General features: G+C 41.1%; 1 protein-coding gene across 5 annotated transcripts in view; it reads right to left on the bottom strand.

Annotated features, from left to right (window-relative positions):
- Nucleotides 1-21,151, bottom strand: part of LOC137617177 (ubiquitin domain-containing protein 1) — an 89,732-nt gene extending 68,581 nt beyond the window's left edge. For 3 of the 5 annotated variants that reach the window (XM_068347047.1, XM_068347048.1, XM_068347049.1), the window contains exons 1-2: nucleotides 20,965-21,151; nucleotides 9,661-9,723 (exon numbers count right to left, since the gene is read on the bottom strand). In XM_068347047.1, coding sequence (XP_068203148.1) covers nucleotides 9,661-9,723; nucleotides 20,965-21,046 — 145 coding nt within the window. In that variant the 5' untranslated portion in view covers nucleotides 21,047-21,151. The remainder of the gene's footprint in view (nucleotides 1-9,660; nucleotides 9,724-20,964) is intronic. The other 2 variants (XM_068347050.1, XM_068347051.1) reach the window with 1 other exon arrangement.
- Nucleotides 21,152-24,263: the final 3,112 nt, after the last annotated feature.

Raw genomic sequence — 24,263 nt, 5'->3', positions numbered from 1 at the left:
AGGGCGCGCGGGCGAGCGATGGCTCTCAGGCGAGGGCGCGCGGGCGAGCAATGACTCTCGCGAAGGCAATTGTTCGCGCGGGCGCGCAGGATCTCGAAGAGCCCGTGAGGGCGATAACGTTAGGCGTGCGCGCAGGAGATATATCCCTTGCGCGCATAAGCGCACGTCTGGTAGTATAGATGGGCGCGCGACGGAGACTGCGAGCGATGGCGCGCAGGTGAAGGATGGCGAGCAGGCGGGGTCCGATGGCGCGTCAGCGATTGATGGCGCGTTGGAGAGCGCTGGCAAGCAGGGGAAGAGGTTATCTTCCCCTTTGCGCCCAGATCAGAAGATCGTGGGCGCGCAGGAGATCGTTGGCGCGCAGGCGAGCGGGAGAACACTAGCGCGTAGGCAAGCACTGGCGCGCAGGAGAACGGGGGCGCGCATCAGGATGAGAGTGCGCAGTAGCGCGCTGACGAACAGGTGAGCGCTGGCGGGCAGGTGAGCGCTGGCGCGCAGGGCGCGTGGTAGCGCACTGACGAACAGGTGAGCACTGGCGCGCTATAACAGGAACAACACCAGGAGAGTGCTTGCACGCTGGCGCGCAGGGGATACCTGGCGCGTAAGGGACTTTCCCACAAAATGAAAGTCCCTTGTGCCCCGAAGGGACCGTTGCCCGTTTAACAACAGGATGAGTAGGCGCCCACAGCGCATCAGCGGACAGGAACGGCGACGGCAGGTCAGCAGGTCTGGCGGGTGGAAGGTCGGCATGTCCTTTGCAAGGACGACCTTCTACTGAAGGAGATCGCGAAAGATCTGCGGAGAGGTCCAGGGATGTAGCTGGTAGAGTCGGCGAACGACGGCGAGGTTCCTCTGCGGCGGACTGCGGAGATGATGAACCGAAGAGGCGCCTCCTAACACCCTTGTAAGGTGAAGGAAGGCCTCTATGGCCTTACCTAATTGCCTTATTTTTTGTCTGGGTTCCCCCAGGTCCCTCAGTGTGAGACACCTCGTATATCCACCAGAGAGTTGCTAATGCATCTTCCGGTGTATTTTGCATCTTCCAGTCTTGGATGGTCTTGACACCTTATACGCCCTCTGGGGCCGTGGGATCAGCAAACTGACCATCAGCAGTCCTCCGAAGAGGAGTCTCTGTGAGTGAACTCCCCCGAGGGGGAGAATCACCGGCAGGAGAGACCGTTGGACTTAGTTCCTCCCTCAAAAGATGTTTGGAGGGGGGAACTAAGCCTTCAGCTACATCAGCAACATCGGTTTGATACAACTCATCGGAAGCCTCTGCCACAACAACGTCGACGATAGACAGAGGACCAACCTCTGCTAAAGTCGGCGATTGTTTGACAGCTGCCCCCAACCTGATCATGTCAAACAAGGCTTAAAACCCTCAAGCCCCAAGGAAGCCCAAAGCTGCAACAAATCATTATTAGTGACATTTACTTTTGAATCCTCCCCCGGGGGAGGATGAGGAGCTGCCTCGCTATGGGAGGCAACTTCCTCTCCCAAACCCCGAGATCGGTCAACAGAACTGCGGCCTACGCTACCACTCGACAGTTTCTCGGAAGAAACCAATCGAGTGGGAGCTTCGGAAGAGGTTTGGGCCACTGAAGAAGAGCCCTTGGGATTTTCTCCTTTCAAAGAAACCTTCGAAGGAGAAATATCCCGCCTGGACTTCTTCTTCCGGCACCGGGAAAACCTCTCCCACAGGGAGGTAGACCACTCCCTGCACTCACCACACACATTCTTATGACACCGTTGGCCCCTACAGTAAGGACACAAGGTGTGGGGGTCCATTTCGACCGCCGACATATACTGTACGTACCACAAGGGCGGTCAAGTAAACCAGGACACTTACGCATCGCAGAGGCCAACTTCACACACACACTGTCAAAGGAAAAGCAAATAAAAGATTAGTAATGGCTGTCAAAGAAGGCGAGGGTGACAGCGGACACGTCCGACTACCACCCGAGCCGAGAGCAAAGTGAGCTCAAGCACAGGTGTGTGTGAGGGATGGGGGTGTAGCAAGCTACCCTTTCTACCCCCCCGCTAACTAGCGGTGGGGTAGTAAACCCTCGTTAAAATTCTAATGGCTCGTCATTTCAGCTACACCGAAAGTAATTACCCATATTAAATAGCGTGGTTTGTATTTCAGTTACGGAACAAATGTGTTGGTCAAACATGTGTTGTAACCTGGGGCTGACAGCCTGGGTTGTTTTAAGGTGGCACCTTAAGAGTCCTTACAGGAGACACAAGTAATTCATCTGGTTCACCAATTACTTCCCTAGGCAAAGAAAATGTAAAGAAGAAAACCTGGACTCTAAGATCAATGGATTTTGAGTTTTCGCTACAAAGTCAGGAACTAAAGATAAAAAGACCTGCCTCCGTTGCTCAGAATGAGAAAACGAATACGTTAGTATGTATGTGTAATTCGTCTACCCACTTTATTAAAGCCAAGGTAGGCAGGAAAAAAGTTATCAGTTATCAGTTTTCAACATTTCACATTAAGGTCTCTTCAAAGACTGCAATACTTTTATATCCCAAGCTGGAGGTCAAATTTCATGGAGGACAGGTCTGCTCCATACTCCTGATAAGTACTGTACAGTATAGTTAATTCCAACAAAGATGAAATATCAACTACTGTACTCTCAGTCTCTGTACCTAGCCCAAGGCCAAACAATAGCCTTTTACTTCTGAGAATGAGAGGCATCTTTTCTTTCATATTTAATCTAAAAGTCTGCTACAGTACTAGTAAAATAGAGTCTGAGAGGAGAGTATTCCATTGACTGCACTAACCACAGAAGATGGCCCACTTTGCTTGATAAATGTCAATGAAGGATGTTCTGAGGCATAGTGACATGTCTCTTGCTGTCTCGCTCAAAAAGTTTCTCTCAGAAGAGGAGCTGGATAACCTCCACCCCTGAAGTGATAGGGATTCAACCGAGTTGTGAAACCTCTGTAGGTGGGGCTGACAGAGAAAGTTGTGCCACAGGGGACGCTCCCTCGGAATCTCCCCTACTAGCAGAAGGCCCAGGTACCATTCTTATTGAGGCCATTTTAGAGCTACTAGAGTCAACTTTGGGTTGAGGGATAAAAATATCCTCGTTTATCACCCATCGGAGAAGGCAAAAGGGCAGAAAAGCATGGACATCTAGGTCGTCCCATGGATGCTGGAATGCATCCTCCAGTGCTACTGCTAGGTCTCGCACTGGTGAGCAGTGGACTGGCAGTTTTCTGTTGAGGCTAGCAGTGAACATGACTACACACAGTCAAGAGCTTTGTTGCTGCTTGGGGATGTAAAGACCATTCTGATCCAACTATCTCACCCTTTTGACTTAACGTGTTTGCAATGAAATTCCTCTTGCTGTAAATGAACCAAGCAGAAATGACTACCGCGTTGCGGACTGCATATACGTGCACCAACAAAGCTATTTGATAAGAGTCTAGGATACTGTGCTGTCTTTCCTGTTGAAATATCTCACTACAATTGCATTCAAGTTCATCAATGCAACAAAGTGACTGACAAAGAAGAGATTGGGAATGCAAAAGAGCTAGGTAAGCTGCCTTCAATTCCAGAACATTGATATGAAGAGACTTGTCCTCGTGTTACCATTGTCTTGATGTGAGATGGGACCCCATCATCACTTTGACACATCTGTAAAAAGAAAATCTGGGGACCCCAATACAGGTTTTCCTCGACTAGCCATCAAAGTAGGTTGAGTTTGGAGTCATGCTTGATTGGTACCAGGCCTAGAGGAGAGTTGGTGGCTTGCGACCGATTATATTTCTAGACACCATTGCAACAATCATAGATGTAGACAAAGGTTAGGAAGAAGTTTCTCTAATGACGTCAAAGTGACCTAGTAGTTGTTGCACTTTTTGTGCTAGTAAATGTGCTACTTTCCTGAATTAGGTTACTCTGTCATGGAATGGATAAACTTTCCCTGTTACCACATTTATGTCCATGTCCCGGTACTGTATATCATTCTTGCTTGAGAGAAAGCTTGGACTTCTCCCAATTTGTCATAATCCTCACATCACAACAAAACGAAAGAAATACGTCCCGTTGATGTGAAAGCTGTGACTCCTGAGTCTGCTAGTATTAGTCAGTTGTCTAGATATCAGTTCACACTAATTCCGTTGGCATGACCTCAAGCTGACATTAACGTACAGTAAACACTCGTGAATACCTGTGGGGTCGTGGACAGCCCGAAACAAAAAAACTGAAAGATTTTGCTCTCTAGGACAAAACGTAGATATTCCCTGAAAAAAGATTTATGGGGATTTAGAAGTACCGTACAGTAAGCATCCCTGAGATCGAGGGAGATCGTAAGTAATTCTTCCTCGCTGCATGCTTGACCATGCTGGGCATTTCCATCCTGAACCAAGTTTGGTGGATGAACTCGTTCAGGACCGAGAGATCTATTACAGGTCTTCAACTCTCTGAGGACTCTTCGACCAAAGACAGAGAGTTTAAAAAGCTCAGAGACCCATCCTGGACTTCTTCCAGAGTGCCCTTTAGCAGTATACAGTAGTCTGCATCTCTCAAAGCAGAAAAAGGTACAGCATTGTTTTGTTCCTGGGTGATACAGGAAGCGGTAACCAAAATGAAGACCGTCCACCATGAAATTCCCACCTTATCCATTTCTAGGGCAGTCATCTCGCACCACTGGTGCTGCCTGAATGGAAGAACTGCTACCCCTGGCATGAACGAGGGCCTCGTCAACCTCCCCCTCTATTCTAGTTCAGAACCCTTCGCTGACGAAATGACCAACCAAAATCAATAAGGTTCAAAGACATCAATAGTTCAGCTGTGAAGTCACTCCTATTTGACTAGAGTCTAGGAGCTGGTCCAGTAGCTCATCTAAGAGAGGGAGATAACCTGGAACAGTTGTTTGAGGAGTAAGGTTGTCGGCTACTTAACCATACTGCTTGCTGGAGAAGTTAATCTTAATTCGATTTTCACCACTTCTCGGGTGTCAGCTCTACCTGCTCTAAGGGAAACAGGGAGAGTTCTTTAAATGATGAATTTTCAAGGTTCTGTACTTCTCTCTGATCCACTTCTCATGAAATTGAATGCCACCTTATCTCCCTCCTTCCAAATCCAGTTAACTCACTGGTTAGTCGCCTGGTGAACTCATCTTTTCTTCGTTTAAAAGGTCTTCACTCAAGGCCAAACATACCAATGTATCTGGCGAGCGATCTAACCAGATACTACCTGAGAGGTTGACATTGCCGCAGCCTTCATGCTCAGGGCCTCAAAAGCTGTAAGAGGGATGTGCTAAGCTGCCAGCCTTTCAGGTGATATAGATGAGGCCAGGATAGCAACTGCAGAGTCAAGAGGTAGGGAAGAGGGACGAGAGCCCTACGCTACATAATAACGCTTCTGCCACGAAAAGGCTAACAGGCTATGAAATAATTGCAAGTGGGGGTGTAGCCACTGATTTTAACCTTCTGGAAGCATTTTAAACATTGTAGATGCCGCGCAGTAAATGCTTAGCACCAAGATCTTGAAAGACCGCCCTGCCTTTAGGGAGTCTTTACCAGCTAAAACCTGCATATCGATCTTTTTGACTGCCTCCTTGGCTAGCTCAGACAAAGAGAGATCAAGTCACTGCCTCAAACCCTAGGGAGCACAGCACAATCGGTCTATTGCAGCATTCCTGCCCTTAATCAGGGATCGGGGGGCTTTCCCAAGATCTTTGACCCTCCTGATCAAGGCCAGGATATGCAAAAGCAATGACTCGGACACTGCCTCCTCAGATACGGTACCATTTCTACTAACCCCTTGAGATAACCGTCCAAATGAATTGGTTAAGTCACCTTAGGAGACCAATCCACACTGGAGAGGGATTGTACTGTCTGTCTTCATCCTGTACAGACACTGAGTCCGACCAGCGCTGGATTTTGTCGTAAATTAAAAACTTGTCTCAGTTCCCTCTATCAAGGAAATTATAAGATCTAATGGGCGAAACTTTGCTGCAGAACTCCTATGTCTACCAGTAGCTGGCAAACAAGAAGACGGAATCCTCACGATATCACCTAAGAGAGAACCTAGGGAAATGCGAGGATCTCTCAGTGTCTTTGCCCTCCCTCCACTTCAAACTCATCCAAAAAGTTGAACAATTGTCTTCTGTCACTCTTGTATGAGCAATAAACAAATTCTGGATCCACAGGTAGTTGTATGGAAGGGAAATACTCTGCATTTCCAAACGACCGGCTCGAGACAAACTTGATTGGCGACAGTTTGTAGTTGTCAACATAAGAAAGGCACCTAGGGGATTTAGTCCGTATATGCATTTGAGGACGAGGATCTAGTGAAAAGGATTTCTCTCGTGACCTCCTACGAGAGTCGTGTTGTTGCACAAAGTCTGGGTGTTAAAATACCGTCATGACCTGAATCCAACAAGGATCAGGTAATGCCAAAGACTTCTGGATCTTGGTCTTCCTCTGATCCCTTCGCCGGGGATCGACCGTCCTTTGAGACATAAATGATAATTCATACAAGTAGTTTCCCTCTTTTCAGAAAGTCATTACAGCGAGTTGAGGGCACACAGGCTGAGGGTGTGAGGATGTTACTCGCTTGCGAGCATCTTTATTACCTATCACAAGGATCTAAAGAAAAGGATTTCTCTCGTGACCTCATACAAGAGTCATGTTGTTACAAACTGTCTGGGCGCAACAATACAGTTAAGACCTAAATCCAACAAGGATCAGGTAATGCTAAAGACTTCTAGATCTTAGTCTTCCTCTTATCCCTTCACCTGGGATCAACCGTGCTTCAAGACATAAATAGTACAGTAATTCATTCCCTCCTTTCAGAAGTCATTAGAGCAAGTTGAGGGCACATGGGCTGAGGGTGCGAGGTTGTTGCTCGCTTGCGAGTATCTTTAATACCTATCCCCTGTCTGTTTTGAAAGGTAATAAGAGAGCATGCTGTGCGCCAAGGCGTGTGCTTCAAATGAGCCTGCCCATCATCACTGATAGTTTTGTGATCATCGAAAGCATGAGCGTAATCATGGTCATGCATTCAGGATCCGTAAGGAAATCTCCCTCCTTAGTGGGAAAGCATTAAAGGAGGGGCGCGCAGATACATCAGGATCGCATGAAGATCGGTCACTGTGAGCACTAGTGTTAAGCGTGCTAGTGTGGGAATGTGCTGTTCTTGAAGGAAGCGTATCAGGAGTGCACTGAGCACAGACAAGGTCTGCCGAGGAAGGGTTACATAAGAGGCTGAAGCAATATTCCTCTTAAAGGGATTAAAAGCTAAGATAAGTATTTCTCTTGAAGAAGTACTCTGTAATGATAGCCTAGTCCGTGGATATAATACGTCATCAACTGGAACCATATCTAAACTTTTTTAAGACTTCACGAGGAAGATGCTTACTTGTTTCACAAAGAGAAACAGGCGAATCTTCTGGCCTTGAGACTTGTCCATGAGTTAATTTAACACCACTCTTCCCTGTATTATCTACCGAAGAGACCGGCAAGGAAGAGTCAGAGGACAGAGTACCAGGGATTGAAAGAAAATGTCTGGCCAATTTCTTCAACCTTGAGTATGAGCCCGAGGGAGAAAATTGTGCTTTGCCTCCTTCCACCTACTGCCACTGGGAGGGTCACCACTTCCTATATTCCTCGCGAGATAATCCAAGTGAGACACACGCCCTCTACACAAAGTATATGAGGATCTAGCCCCTGCCGCTCAATAGAGTGCCGCAGTTTCCTTCCATTCCAGGGCAGGTCCGAATGTCCTCCTTTGGCATTGCCATGCATACACACACTCAGAAAAGAAAAAGAAAAGATTTTCAAAAGCCAAGTTTGAAGAGACAACAATAACCCATCAGTGTTAGTCACCATCCAGAATCAATGTGATGTCAGTGTACCAGCAAGGGGAGCAGGGCTTCCCTGCCACCAGCCAAGTCATTGCTGGCTACTGCCAACACCTAATAACAAGTTTTAACAGCAGAGTTCTAGCTGTGATTGAATCTATCTCCAATTAAAGGTCAAAGGTTTGTATTCGTGTGGGAACAATCTGTTATTTGTTCCCCTTATAGTAATTTAAGAGGAAATGAACCTATAAGTGGGAGGCAATTCCTTTGAACAGAATGGCTAAACTTCACTCATATTGGAAATACTACTTTCCCCAGTTTATAATGGAGCACGGAAAAATTACTTCCAACCTCCTAATTTACAACAATTAGGAACGTTGAACTGGTTTGGGCCTAGGTCAATACTGTACTAGTTTTTCGGCCAAAAACGTACACTATGGGAATAAAACTATTTCCCTTTGAAAAGAGGAAGAATGTTGAAAGCAGCTTTTCATCCCAAAAGACTAATGTAACCTCTGAGTTGACCGTACAAGAAAGACCATGAAGCTTGCCTAAAAGCTTTGCCAAAGGCAATGCTACCAAGAAAACAATCTTGAGGGTGAGATCTACAGTATATCCAAAATCTATCAGAGAATCAAACTTCTCAAGGTACTCACCACACACAGGTGCAGAGCTGTCACCTGGAAGAATGAGAAGAATGAACATCAAGAAGCATCATCTGGTGTCTTTTTAGAAGAAGACACTCTTCCATTGACTCTGGAAAACCTTTATGGAATTTTTGTCTCAGCTGCCTGAACAGATTCCCTCATCTCTTCTCTGCCCACTCCTCAGGAATCAGTCCAGGGAGCCGAGACATAAATTCCATAAAGGTTTATCAGAGTCAATGGCAGAGTATCAGCCCCCACCACAATGACACAAGACAATGCTTCTTAATTTTATTCCTCTTTCCAGACCTTAAGAATTGGGAAGGAGACTAGGACAAAACTCAACACAGGGAAGATGGACCATTGACATAACCGCAGCAGAAGGAACAACACTTTCAGCAATCTATACTTGTACAGGAAAGTACTCTGAAAACACACAATTCCCACATACCACTTTTCCTTGCAAATCTTCACTGTTCAGAAACACTTACCAGCAAAATCCATAACACAATTCATAAAAAAACATACAATAAACAAAGTAATTCAACATTCTAAAGAATAATGAGGAGAATAAAAGCAGCTTCAACAGCAGGACAGTTATTCAGAGCGAACAGCAACACCTTAACCCATGATGACAGCTAAAATAAAATTGATATAAGTCCATCAGGTGAATAAGCACCACCTTCCCCTCACATAACTATTATCCCCTAAGTACCTTGCTAATAGCCTGAAAAATTTCTTCCGCTAACACTCAAGTACACTCATCATAAAAGACTACAGTTTTTATCCCTATAGGCACAATATCAGATAATGGTCTATTAAGTAACTGCAGTTTTACAAAAAGAAATGGTCTTCTTCGTAAGCTTAGAACATAAGACTTTGATCCTAAATATTCTTTGAGAGGTTCAGTACCGTTACTTCTCATTATGTGAGGAATGAGTTTCTTGATTTACCACGTAATTCCAAAACTGCTTCGGGTAGGAGTACATAATACAGGTACAGCATAAGTGCTAAATAGGTGACAAAACCTTGACAGGCCACGTCCATTAATCATTACAGTGCGTGTACACTATGTTTAGATTACAGTACTTGCTAGCCTTTATTAATATATTTAGGCGCATAAGCTAAAATTTTGTGCTTTTTGCCTCATAACATTTTACATAACTGGATATTACAACTGCACAACATAAACTCACGTATGTTGCGATTTTGCCGCACAGTATTAATAAACCAAATTCGAGGTACATGAGGTACAGCACCTGAAATGTCCAAAACCACTTTATTACCGTTTTGCATTCAAACAATAAAACCTTGCAGTTTATAAGTGATCATTGAGTGGCTTGGCTGATTGTGGCTAAACAGAATACAAATAAAATTTTCAATTCATGCAAACATCTAGACTTGAAATGGTGGAAATAGCATGTAAAAAAAAAATTTATAAGCACAAGTCATTTAGCTAGATTAAAGAATTTATCCACACAAGGTCATCATGAATATTCATAAATATAGTCAATTGTAGTTTCAAAGACCACACAAGTAATTTTTAACATTTACTACAGTCATTTTTCCAGAATTGAACTCGCAAGGTACTGTATTAGGATAGATTTCAAACTAATGTTTCTCTGTAAGAATATGCCAGCATAATCTATCCTGTACTAAAGACCTTCTCCCAAAGTTAAAAGACCAAAAACAGAACTAGGATACTGAACAGATTAACCAACTATAACTTACATTAATTTGGCCTATAACAGCTGTCCCATAATTATTCTCCCTCCTTATCAGCATAGGACCCAATAACATACAATTTTGACTATTCAAGTTTCATAACTTTTAGATCTCAGCCAGTATTGTTCTCCTGTCTGGTCTTCAGCTGCTGATTTTCATCTTAATTTGTTGGACAGAAACTTACAGTCTATTAAATTTCTTATTCCTGATCTAGATATTAATCTCTGGCACCGTCATTCAATTAGTTCATTATGCATGTTGCATAAGATTTTTCATAACTCTGACCATCCTTTACATTCAGATCTCCCCGGACAATTCTATCCTGTTCGTATTACTAGGCAGGCAGTTAATTCTAATAGCTAGGCCTTCTCCATCATGAGGCTCAATACTACGCAGTACTCTAGAAGTTTTATTCCTGCTGTTACCAAGTTGTGGAATGATCTTCCTAATCGGGTAGTTGAATCAGTAGAACTTCAAAAGTTCAAAGTTGGAGCAAATGCTTTTATGTTGACCAAGAGGACATGAGGCTTTTTATAGTTTATATATGACGTATTTGTTTTTGACGTTGTTAATAGTTTATATATATTATGACATATCTGTTTTGACGTTACTTTTTTAGAATGATTTATTGTTAATTTGTTCTCTTCATTCATTCATTTCCTTTTTTTCCTTTCCTCACTGAGCTATTTTTCCCTATTGGAGCCCCTGGGCTTATAGCATCTTGCTTTTCCAACTAGGGTTGTAGCTTGGATAGTAATAATAATAATAACAATATGATTTTCAAGACAATGTTACTAAGATTTTATTGGTAACTAATAACCTGCTCTAACTAGTTTGTCAAAACAATATACACCGGCACAAGGGCCTCTAGATAATTACTGTGCCATCCAAGTTCACTCAATTCAGTAGCAGTTACTGGCTACTTAGTCAATTCCAATATGTAAGTGAAAGAGAACACTTCTATCTCCTAACACCTAAACACTACCAGAATCTAAATACGGTACATGTACAGTACTGTATCTTTGAACCTAACAATATTTTTTAAATAAAAGTCATACTTCATTTAGCCAACTAACTAAATGGTAATATTGAAGTTTAAAAAAAGGGAGGATTTTGAAAAAAATTTTCATGTAATCAAATAAGTTTTAATATGAATTACGTACATACTATATGCAAAAAATATTCATAATCTTACAGAAATTAACAATTACCAAAATGTTTGTGATCTATATTAATAGTCAGAGATTTTTCTAAGTTAAAATAAGATCTAAACAGTATTTTGCAATTGGGCATTTGGTCGGATTTTGTTCTTAGGCGATACTAGACATAATTTGTTTCCACGAGGATAGCGCTGAAACTTCATTGGGTTTTTATAGTTTAAATAATCAACTAAAATTTAGATATATATCCAAACAATCCATTTTAGCATTAGCCTACAGTGTTGACTTATTAGTGTGGAAGTTTGGCATGTGATCTGCATTTCCAATGTTGATAAATTTCACAGCGACCCTTTTGCTACAGCTGCAACTTTTTATTCTGAATAAGGTAAAAGCAGTTGATATAGCATAAGTACGTATGGTATATAGTTTATTGAAAGTATTCTAAATGATGCATTATAGATCATGTTATAGAACAGAATGTCCTAGGTTAGGTTAGGTAGGTGTAGTGAGATTATGATGCAGCTCCAGGCTATTCCATGAAAATGTATATATCCTCTCAAGTTGCAAAGACTCTCCGGGTAAGTAAGGACTTGATATCCTAAGACAGGTTAGGTGGATGTGGTTAGGTTGCAAGATACTATGTATTTTACTAGCTTAATTTTCTCTATACCAAAAATCTGGGTTTCTCACTATGATTCCTTTTAATTGTTCAATAACCACTATCTAAAAATAATCTTTTCCATAAAAAATCAAGATAAGATACACAACACAACACAATACTAGATGTAGATAAATTTATTCCAACGTTACAAATCAAGACCTCGTCAAAAATGTAAATTTACCAACTAAACTGATATAGGCCTATTACTAACAAGAGCTATTAAATAACAAAAACTTAATAAAATGATATTTTAATTATAAAATAAATTTTTGAATATACTTACCCGGTGAATATATAATAGCTGCAACTCTGTTGCTCGACAGACACATACAGTAAAAAAAACTCGCCAGCGATCGCTATACAGGTTGCGGGTGTGCCCACCAGCGCCAACTGTCGGCCAGATACCACTCTCGATGTAAACAAAGACTCAATTTCTTCTCATCCCACTGCGTCTCTATTGGGGAGGAAGGGAGGGTCGTTTAATTTATATATTCACCGGGTAAGTATATTCAAAAATTTATTTTATAATTAAAATATCCTTTTTAAATATTTAACTTAGCCGGTGAATATATAATAGCTGATTCACACCCAAGGAGGTGGGTAGAGACCAGAGTTAAATATGTTTACATCGTATAGGCTAAGAGTTTTTTATTTCATTTTGGCAGTTATCAATATAACAAAACCAAAATAAATAGGTACCTGGTAAGGAAGTCGACTTAGACGATTACTCTGCCTTGTAAGTACATCTTCCTTACGGAGCCCAGCGATCCTCTTAGGATGCTGACAGACCCCCAGGAGCTGAAGTATCAAGGGCTGCAACCCATACAACAGGACCTCATCAAACCCCTAATCTGGGCGCTCTCAAGAAATGACTGACCACCCGCCAAATCAACCAGGATGCGAAAGGCTTCTTAGCCTTCCGGACAACCCATAAAAACATTAAAACATTTCAAGAGACAGATTAAAAGGATATGGAATTAGGGAATTGTAGTGGTTGAGCCCTCACCCACTACTGCACTCGCTGCTACGAATGGTCCCAGTGTGTAGCAGTTCTCGTAAAGAGACTGGACACCTTTCAAGTAAAATGACGCGAACACTGACTTGCTTCTCCAATAGGTTGCGTCCATGATACTTTGCAGAGATCTATTTTGCTTAAAGGCCACGGAAGTTGCTACAGCTCTAACCTCGTGCGTCTTAACCTTAAGCAAAGATCGGTCTTCCTCACTCAAGTGTGAATGAGCTTCTCGTATTAACAATCTGATAAAACAAGACAAAGCATTCTTTGACATAGGCAAGGATGGTTTCTCAACCGAACACCATAACGCTTCAGATTGGCCTCGTAAAGGTTTAGTACGAGCTAAGTAGAACTTAAGAGCTCTAACAGGGCATAAGACTCTTTCTAGTTCATTGCCTACGATCTCCGATAATCTAGGAATATCGAAAGATTTAGGCCAAGGACGAGAAGGTAGCTCATTTTTGGCTAGGAAACCAAGTTGCAGAGAACAAGTAGGTTTTTCTGACGAAAACCCGATGTTCTTGCTGAAGGCATGAAGCTCACTGACTCTTTTAGCCGAGGCTAAGCATACCAGGAAAAGAGTCCTAAGAGTGAGATCTTTCAGGGAGGCTGACTGTAAAGGCTCAAACCTGTCTGACATGAGGAATCTTAGGACCACGTCTAAATTCCACCAAGGAGTAGCCAAACGACGCTCCTTAGAGGTCTCAAAAGACTTAAGGAGGTCTTGCAGATCTTTATTGTTGGAAAGATCTAAGCCTCTATGCCGGAAGACCGAGGCCAACATGCTTCTGTAGCCCTTGATAGTAGGAGCTGAAAGGGATCGTACTTTTCTCAGGTATAAGAGAAAATCAGCTATTTGGGCTACAGAGGTACTGGTCGAGGATACGGAAACTGACTTGCACCAGTCTCGGAAGACTTCCCACTTCGATTGGTAGACTCTAATGGTAGACGCTCTCCTTGCTCTAGCAATCGCACTGGCTGCCTCCTTCGAAAAGCCTCTAGCTCTCGAGAGTCTTTCGATAGTCTGAAGGCAGTCAGACGAAGAGCGTGGAGGCTTTGGTGTACCTTCTTTACGTGTGGTTGACGTAGAAGGTCTACTCTTAGAGGAAGACTTCTGGGAACGTCTACTAGCCATCGAAGTACCTCGGTGAACCATTCTCTCGCGGGCCAGAGGGGAGCAACTAACGTCAACCTTGTCCCTTCGTGAGAGGCGAATTTCTGCAGTACCTTGTTGACAATCTTGAATGGTGGGAATGCGTAAAGATCTAGATGTGACCAATCTACGAGGAAGGCATCTATATGTATTGCTGCTGGGTCCGGGACTGGAGAGCAATAGATTGGAAGCCTCTTGGTCAGCGAGGTTGCAAAGAGATCTATGGTGGGTTGACCCCAAGTCGCCCAAAGTCTCTTGCACACATCCTTGTGGAGGGTCCATTCGATTGGAATTACTTGACCTTTCCGACTGAGACAATCTGCTAGGACGTTCAAGTCGCCCTGGATGAACCTCGTTACTAGGGAGATGCCTCGATCTTTTGACCAGATGAGCAGGTCCCTTGCGACCTCGTACAAAGTCAGTGAGTGGGTACCTCCCTGTTTGGAAATGTACGCCAAGGCCGTGGTGTTGTCCGAGTTTACCTCCACCACCTTGCCTCGAAGGAGATTCTCGAAGCTTATCAAGGCCAGATGAACCGCCAAAAGCTCCTTGCTGTTGATATGCATGCTCCTCTGACTCGAGTTCCACAGACCTGAGCATTCCCGACCGTCCAGCGTCGCGCCCCAGCCCAAGTCCGATGCGTCCGAGAAGAGAACGTGGTTGGGTATCTGAACTGCCAGGGGAAGACCCTCTCGTAGGCTGATATTGTCCTTCCACCAAGTCAGACAAGACTTTATCTTTTCGGAAATCGGGATCGAGACCGCCTCTAGCGTCTTGTCCTTTTTCCAGTGAAAAGCCAGATGGAATTGAAGAGGACGGAGGTGTAGCCTTCCTAGCGAGACAAATTGCTCCAGGGATGACAGCGTCCCTACCAGACTCATCCACAGCCTGACTGAGCAGTGTTCTTTCTTCAGCATCTTCTGGATGGAGAGCAGGGCTTGATCTATTCTGGGGGCCGACGGAAAAGCCCGAAAAACTTGACTGTGAATCTCCATCCCTAAAAACAGAATAGTTTGGGATGGGACCAGCTGTGACTTTTCCAAATTGACTAGGAGTCCCAATTCCTTGGCCAGATCTAGAGTCCAATTGAGATCCTTCAGACAGCGATGACTGGAAGAGGCTCTGAGAAGCCAGTCGTCCAAGTACAGGGAGGCTCTGATCTCCGATAGCGCGAAACTGGTACCCCACATTCCTGTAAACAAACCTCAGAAACGGTTGGGAATCCGGGTGTATAGGAATGTGGAAGTATGCCTCCTGAAGGTCGAGAGAGACCATCCAGTCGCCTTCCATAAATGCTGTCAAGACAGCCTGGTAGACTTCATCGTGAAGTTTGTCTTGACAATGAACACATTGAGCGCACTTGCCTCTTACGTACTCCTGCAGTGAACATGGCTGCCAAATCATGGAGCCATCCCTGAGGGACTTGTCCCTGCAGAGAACGTGGCTGTCAGATCATTGGAGCCATCCCTGAAAGCTTTGTTTATGCATGACATAATTGTACAGCAAAACTTCAAAGGCTCGAAAACAGCTGTGAAGTTGACCTGTAAAATCTTGGAGCGTCTCCTGGCCAGGCGCCAGGGAGAGTCTACGAGATTTGAGAAGTCTATCTGGGCAGAGGCAGGAACTCCCAAGCCGAGAACTTCTCTCGTGTCATATCAGACTCTCGCTCGATAAGCCAGTTTAAAAGAAGGGAAAGCAAAGGCTGTATCCCCCAAACTCCTCCTGGTGATAAACCAGTCGCCTAGCAAACGTAAAGCTCTCTAGGAGAGCGAGAGAGCACTAGCTTATAAAACAACGGCTTCGAAGTAGCTAGGCCTAGTGTAAGCTCTGACGTTTAGGCGAACGAGGAGCAGCAGTTACAAAAAGATCCGGACAAAGATCCTTAAAAATCAGCATGATTTATTTAAAGTCCATAGAGGGCTAAGCAGCTTTAGGCTCCTCTCCGTCTGACAGAGTCCTCAAGGGAATATCAGTAGGAGGGGGAACAGCAACTTCCTCATCTAAAGGAACCTTCTCCGATAATAGCCGAGTCTCAAGCAAGGGAGAGACCTACCGTGGTGGCAATGCTTTACAAGCAGAGTCCACACGCACTGGTGCATTAGTAGCGGACCAGGACGCAACGTCATGTAACTGCTTGACAGTCTGTGAACTGTCAACAACAACAGGTGCGAGAGACCAGGACGCAACGTCATGTACTTGCTTGACAGTCTGTGAACTGTCAACAACAACAGGTGCGTGAGGACGCACAGCGTCCACTCGAGACTGCTTTGACCGCCTAGACTGAGCAGTCAAAACAACTCTAGAATGCGGAGGTTGACGCACAGCGTCAAAACAAGTCAACTCCGATTGTTAGCGAACGTCCTGAACGTCAACAGGAGCATCAGCAAGTGGCCTAACGTCCAAATGTGGCTGAAAATCCACACGAGACCGCATCGAGTGTGGTTCTAAACAACCTGACTGACGTGACTTAGCTACGCCAACGTCAACAGGACGCACAAAGGAACGTTAGGTTTGCTGAAAGCCAGGATCTCGATGAGATAAACGGCTAGGCTCAACGGACTAATCGGCAGAATAGTCTTCCATAAGGGAGGCAAGCTTATTCTGCATGTCTTGCCGTACAACCCATTTAGGATCAACGGAAATGGTTGCGGTAAGAGACGAGGGTAACGTCTGTGACCGCAAAACCTTGCCAACAAAAAGACTCTCGGAGTCTGTGTTACGCTTTTGTTAGGCGGCGAGCAGTTTCCCGATGACTGCATAGGGTCAGAGCTGTCCTAATGGCTACAACCAGGACGCTGGACCTGTCCTGAAAGGACTGACATTTGCTTAAGGACCTCGAAACCTTGTTTCAGGTTTCTTATGCTAAAAGCCTTCGGATGACGAGGAGAAAATTGTCTCTCTCGCCTTATGGTAGGGGAGATCTTGGTAAGATACACCCGATACCATAGAGGGAACGTCTGTTCGCTGATCAAGGCCTCTCGAACCCATAAGTCGTACGACATTACTTCTCCCCTGGGCTTGGGAGCTTGCAAGAGGTCCCGGACTAGGTGAACGACAGGCACGAACAGACGAACCCTCGGTCGCAACACTGTAACACTTTGCGCAATATCACTTTATTACTACGATTTTCTGTTTTGCACTAATTTCACTGAAATCGAAACTTTTACTGATTTCTACCTGAAGCACGCAATTCTACCCTCATCAAAAGGTAGTAAATGCGAAATCAGTCGTATAATGCAAGCATATTAATACCAGCAAAAAAAAACAGTAAACATCTTTTAAGATAAAAAATTCAGTGGTTGGGGAAGAGACTAAACACTAGTTCATTCAAAACTACGTTTTCAATCTCTCACCGTACATTGCCTGGGGACGAGAATAAAACTAAAAACGTTTTATCCTTACTCCCCGTACAGAGACTAGGGACGAGAGTAACTCGAGAACAACGTTACCCGCTTGAACGGAACGTTTTCTCTCCTCTCTCTCCCTCCGTCTCTATCTCTCTCTCTTTCTCTCTCTTGATTTCGCACCTGAGAGAAGAGCCCAATTACGTTTCGTCAAAAAAACATGTTATTTGACCAAAGGAAAAAACTGAAAGGTTTTTCAATTAAAAAGTTCCTTTAAAATAGAATTTAAAACATTCAAGATTTGAAAGAAGAATGAACAAAACGTCAGAATCGATTTACTCTTTCTGCAAAGTGAAACCGTGATACTCTCTCTCTCTATCGTAACGATAGAGCGCAAACTGCGTAGCATAAATAAACTAAACATTAGTTCATCTTTGAAAACAGTACGAAGACTATTCAAAGAAAATCTTTCATAAAATATTTATTAAAAATATTCATTTAAAAAGTTTTAAATCATTAGTTCTTTAAAAGCTATTTACGATTGAAAGGGCTCAACGTTGTTTAACTTCGGTTACCAAGTTAGGACCGCCTACTCTCAGGAAAGGTCGCATATAAACAAAACATTAAAATTTATTTTTATGTTTATTATAAATGGAAAGTTAATCGAAGAGGCCTAATAAAGGCGGTGAGATATAAAATATATAGAGGAAAATCTATAATTAATTTATAACGTGATAAGATAATTGCTAAAAGCCTAAACACACTTCCGTCTAAGGGAAGGGTCGGCCATTTAAAAGTCAAAGAAAGTCCATACTCTCTTGTTCATCAAAAATTAAATCTATCCAAAAACGAGTTCAAGATTTAAGATGAAGATAAAACACCTGCACTGCAAAAGCTCAAACCAAAATGAAGTACTTCACCAAAAATGTTGAGAAAACTCCAGGTTCTACAGCGAGTAAAAGTACGTCTTGTCGACACATCGACAGAGAAGAAATTGAGTCTTTGTTTACATCGAGAGTGGTATCTGGCCGACAGTTGGCGCTGGTGGGCACACCCGCAACCTGTATAGCGATCGCTTGCGAGTTTTTTTACTGTATGTGTCTGTCGAGCAACAGAGTTGCAGCTATTATATATTCACCGGCTAAGTTAAATATTTAAAAATTAGAGTAACAATGTTAAAGCGAGATACAAAAAAAAAAAAATTAAAAACAAAAAAACGTTAGGAGGTGGTTTTCAACCAAGCCATTGCATTTATTGAAAGATTGGTACATCTCTACTTTAGCCTTTTGAATTATTACTTCAACTTTTAAACCTTTGATTACTTGTATTCCTCTACTTACATTCCCAATCCACCCTCAAATATGAAGGAAACCTCGTGGGAAAACAACACTTTTCTAGTGACTACGATGATTAATCCAGTTAATAAATTATCTCTTTCATTGTTGAATCATGTTGACTGTTTGAAATTTTGGAGCCCTTGCATATCAGCGGCCAGTTCCTCACACGAGTAAAATAGACATCAACTAACCTAAACTTTCCCCCTTAACCTAACCTAAGACATCAACTAACCTAAACTTTCCCCCTTAACCTAACCTAAGACATCAACTAACCTAAACTTTCCCCCTTAACCTAACCTAAGACATCAACTAACCTAAACTTTCCCCCTTAACCTAACCTACATGCTGTGTCCATACATACTTGCTTACTTAACGTGGGGCGGGGTGACGGCCCCCTGTGATCCCTCTTACACTACCGTATTCTAAGTTAGACATATACAGGTGCCCACTATCATACATACACCCTGAAATATTTTACATTAGGTGTTGTATAGTGATGTCAAACTGCACATAATTCTAAAACACCCTTGTACATTAGGAGATCATGAGGATCTTAGGTCATGCTTAGGAACACTGCATACGCCTAAGCATTCAAAACGCCCTTGGTTTGGGGTCACATAACCTAGCTTAACGAAAATCCACAAATTCCCGATTGGCATAAGTTGAAATTGGTGGCATTATCAAACTGATGCAAGTCTGTTACCACAATGTACACAATGCCATCAATCTACACTAAATGCAATAGACCTATTCACTACACTTTGACTAAACTACCAGTCAGTGTAACCTAGGCCAGTAGCTTCATATTTCCCTTCTTGTTACCTATGTTACCTTATTGACTAAAGAATTGATTGGGTAAACCAAACTTTTTACACAGGGTTAAATAAGAACATGTATTACTGATAATCTCAAAGACTAAAAACTTAAGAGTAGACAAGTTATTCTAAGATGTTTATAATATGGTTTTCCTATTTGGTCTCCAAAAGCCGACTCATCTTAGGAATTGCTGGACAAAAGTTAACTTAAATTCCTCATATTGTTACCATCACCAGCACCTGAACTGGGTGTTATCCCTGGCACTGACATTCTGCCATCAATTTGTACTGTTTAGGTTTTTTTTTTAATAATTCAGACAATAATACCTTAAATTATCCCAAAATATAAGTAACAAAAACTGAAGTATGCAATTGTCTTGCCTTTCCTTCATAAAGAAAGGCAACTTTTGGAATTATTTTCCTATCATAATCAGGCAATAGTTAAATCAGTCTTGATAAGTTCAAATTTGGTCTAAACAAATTTTTTTTGAGCATATTATTATCATTATTATTACTAGCTAAGCTACAACCCTAGTTGGAAAAGCAGGATGCTGTAAACCCAAGGGCCCCAACAGGGAAAAATAGCTCAGTGGGGAAAGGAAATATGGAAATAAAACTACATGAGAAGAAATTATCAATTAATGAAAACATAAAAACAGATTAATTTGTCTTTTCACTGTCTATCAATGATGAAGTTATTTATCTTAATTTTATTTGTTGTCATTTCTCATTGGTTTATTCTTTACTTGTTTAATTTCCTTGTTGATTCTTACGGGTTTGCAAGCATTATACTTTAATACCATCAGTGCTGCAACTTGCATGATGACAATAATAATGATCTAATAAACAAAAAAAAAGTATATAAACTATTGTTTAGGAGTAACTAAAAACCATAATCAACATGTTTAATTTTGTAAATTATTAAATTAGAAGATTTATGTTTATAAAAAAATGCTATTGAATGTAATCATATTGGAAATATTGTGATTGTAAAAAAAAGGCAATTAAACTTTTTAATAAAAAGAAAAAAAAATAATCAACCATTTGTCTACGACTATATGTCTACAGTACTGGTTTGGTCATGGTTACCAGGCAAACTTTCCTTGGCTACTGACTCTTAAATTCAAAGGCATTATAAATTATGACAATTTAAAAATTGAGGGAGATCAATCGAACAAAAAAAATATAAAAAAAACAACAGTAGGAAACAATAGCAAGACACATCATACACACACACACACAAATGGGACGGAAGTTTAATGGAGAGAAACTCAAGATTATGACACTTGCCTCTTAAAGAGGTAGATCCTTCACCTGAAGAAGTCCTACTGGATCCCGACCCTTCTCTCGTAGTTCCTATGCACCCTCCCATCTTCCCAGGTCTTGGCTCGAAAGGCGAATTTTGTACATCTCATTCCTACCAGTCGACGACCATTTGACAGATCGGATTCAGCAATGTTGGCCTCTAACTATCGCTCCTAAATTCGCTTCTTTTGAAAAACAAGTTGTGTCATCTTTTGGCGTCAATACCATTTCCAAATCATGCTTATTTATACTTTTTCTTATTATTCATACTTTTAAAAAATCTTTCAATCCCTTTATGATATAAATTAATGTTACTTGACTTATTAATCGTGACCGTAAGAATACTGGAACCAAATTCGCTCGAGACGTCAGAAGAACGTAGGATGTGATTATACTTTACTAAAGTACCTGCTTAACTTTGTACTTATTATCTTTCTACATGTTTTTTTGGTGTTTTTATTTTACCAGTTTAACACATTTATCAAGGAAAAGTCTATGAAACAGAAAATATTTATTTACATCTGCTAAAACCGATTCAATTCGTAATATTCTTAAGTTACAGTTACAAACTCCGCGCAAGTAATAAATAAATAACTTACTTATATTGTTTGTTTTTCATAATACACCAGTTTTGTTTTTAATTTCGAACATGAATTACATCTAATGGGGGCTATATAATAAAATATGATTATTAGCAACTTTGAAATTAAATGTTTTATCAATGTATGCTGGTGTTCCATCAAATTTAGGAAACTAGGTTATACCGTCAATGTCCTTTTGAATAATGGAGCACCCAACTTGGCAAAGACGCAAACATTGATACAACAATCGATCCATTCAGATGGCACGTATATGTATGCACATAACAGCAGGAGAGATCCTTGATTCTAATCGAACATATCTTTATAAATCATAAGCTCCCCAGCTTTATAAGAAAGCTATAAATTTGATAATTTCCCTTTTGGAATTGCCCACAAACTGAGCCACTTCTAGTACTGTGTAGTGTGACTGAGATTTACTTATGAATATAAAGAAACTGGTAATTTTCTCTATGCTTGTAGCTTACTATCTTTGTGCATTAACTTCATCCAGTATGCAGTAGTTTTATCGTACTTAGATTTTCCCATTTTCTTGATATAACAGAAATAAGTAGATTCATTCTTTGTAAACATGAAACAATCATTTCCTTTTTTTTAGAACAGCCTATCGCATATGTTGTAGTTTCTGCTAAGTTCTATCAACCCAAAATGTTTTATAGAAATGTTCCTGTCGCCTAGTCAGTGATTGAGTATGTACCAGTTTCGCTCTTCCGTCACACTTACTCGTGCATCAAGGACCATTGATTTATAACAGATGCCCTTGAATGAATGTATTCATTCCCGTAATCGGTCGAGATAAACGTAGTCGTTGGTTTCCATAAACATACTACTACTACTCTCTCTCTCTCTCTCTCTCTCTCTCTCTCTCTCTCTCTCTCTCTCTCTCTCTCTCTCTCTCTCTCTCTCTCTCTCTCTCTCTAATTGTTTACTACTCTTAAGACTGAACGTCATCCCTAGAGAGCCTCATACTCGATAAATAAAGCATGTTTAATCGATCTAAACTTTGAAAGCCTTGTGAAGGTCAGATTGATTAGGAAAATGTATCGAATACACTTCCTGGGATTTGTATCCAAATCGATATCTCTTAAATTAAATTACATTAAATTAGGGTAGTGTCTGTGCATATACACACCAGATTACCGTGATTACTTACATAATGCTCACTCATAATGATATTGGTATTAATAATCTAATGAAACTACATATTGCAAGACACAGTTGAGAGCCAAATCATTACACACACACTCACACACATACACACACACACACACACACACACACACACACACACACACACACACACACACACACACCCACACCCACATATATATATATATATATATATATATATATATATATATATATATATATATATATATATATATGAGAGAGAGAGAGAGAGAGAGAGAGAGAGAGAGAGAGAGAGAGAGAGAGAGAGAGAGAGAGAGAGAGAGAGAGGAGTATCTATATGTATATACAATATGTAGAAGAGTTGGAAGACCTAGGCCTACACAATTGGACTCCACAAGATACTAGAAGAGTTGGATGACCCAGGCCTACATGGCTGAGGACCATGAAAGGTGAAGTTGGAGATGATGGATGGAGATTGATTTAAAAGCTCAAAATAGAGACAACTGGTGAAATCTAACCGAGTCTTTTTTTCCTTTCTATATATTATGTTGTTATAACAAATCGATCTCTCTTTTTTTATGGTTATAGGCCTATGCTTGTGAATTAGTTTGTAAATGAGAAGTTTTTTGAAAAGACTATTCTTTGGTTAAGGTGACCGATTGTCATGCTATCATTTAGAAGCAGTATTGTTGTTAATGGATATAGTGATACTGAGAATTGGACAACTTAAATAGAATAGTAGCACTACTCAGCAAACGCTATTTACAAAATAAAGTGTGTGAAAATAGAAAAAAAGAGGATCCTACAGTGACACTTTCGTGCAAAAAGGATTTGATAAAGAAACAACAAAATATTAAAACCTTAAATATCTATCAAATTCGAATTTATTAATTAGACTTTGAATATATATATATATATATATATATATATATATATATATATATATATATATATATATATATATATATATATCAGTCCTCATATCATAGCATTTTGGCGATTAATATATCTTTTTCAGCTGAAATATTTAGAATATACTAGTCACTTTCTCCAAACTTATGTGTATTTTTTTACAGTTACTAGAGAGTATTTATATTATAGAAATACATACATGTTTGATAAAAGTGACCAGTAAAAGATGTGTGTGCATTTATATATATATATATATATATATATATATATATATATATATATATATATATATATATATATATATATATATATATATATATATATATATATATATATATATACAGTATATATATATATATATATATATATATATATATATATATATATATTTATATATAAAACGGTTGCTGAAGTTCTTCTACTAAAACAACGTAATCACACCGATGGCCTATAGATTTTACTCCCACGAAAGATGGTAGGCTATCTCACCTTACCGGCAGTAACCCTATGTAAATGTCAAGGTTCCGTCCACCAATCAATGTCTTCATTCTTATTCCTTTCAAAATCTAGAGGATATTTATGCAAGGGAATTGCGAATATTTTTTTCAGCTACTAAGTTCTACAGATCTATCTAAAATACAG

Source organism: Palaemon carinicauda, chromosome 23, assembly GCF_036898095.1.
Source record: "Palaemon carinicauda isolate YSFRI2023 chromosome 23, ASM3689809v2, whole genome shotgun sequence".
NCBI classification, from domain to species: Eukaryota; Metazoa; Arthropoda; class Malacostraca; order Decapoda; family Palaemonidae; genus Palaemon; species Palaemon carinicauda.
The sequence above is the reverse complement of the archived record's forward strand: the minus strand, read 5'-3'. Positions and strand labels throughout refer to the sequence as shown.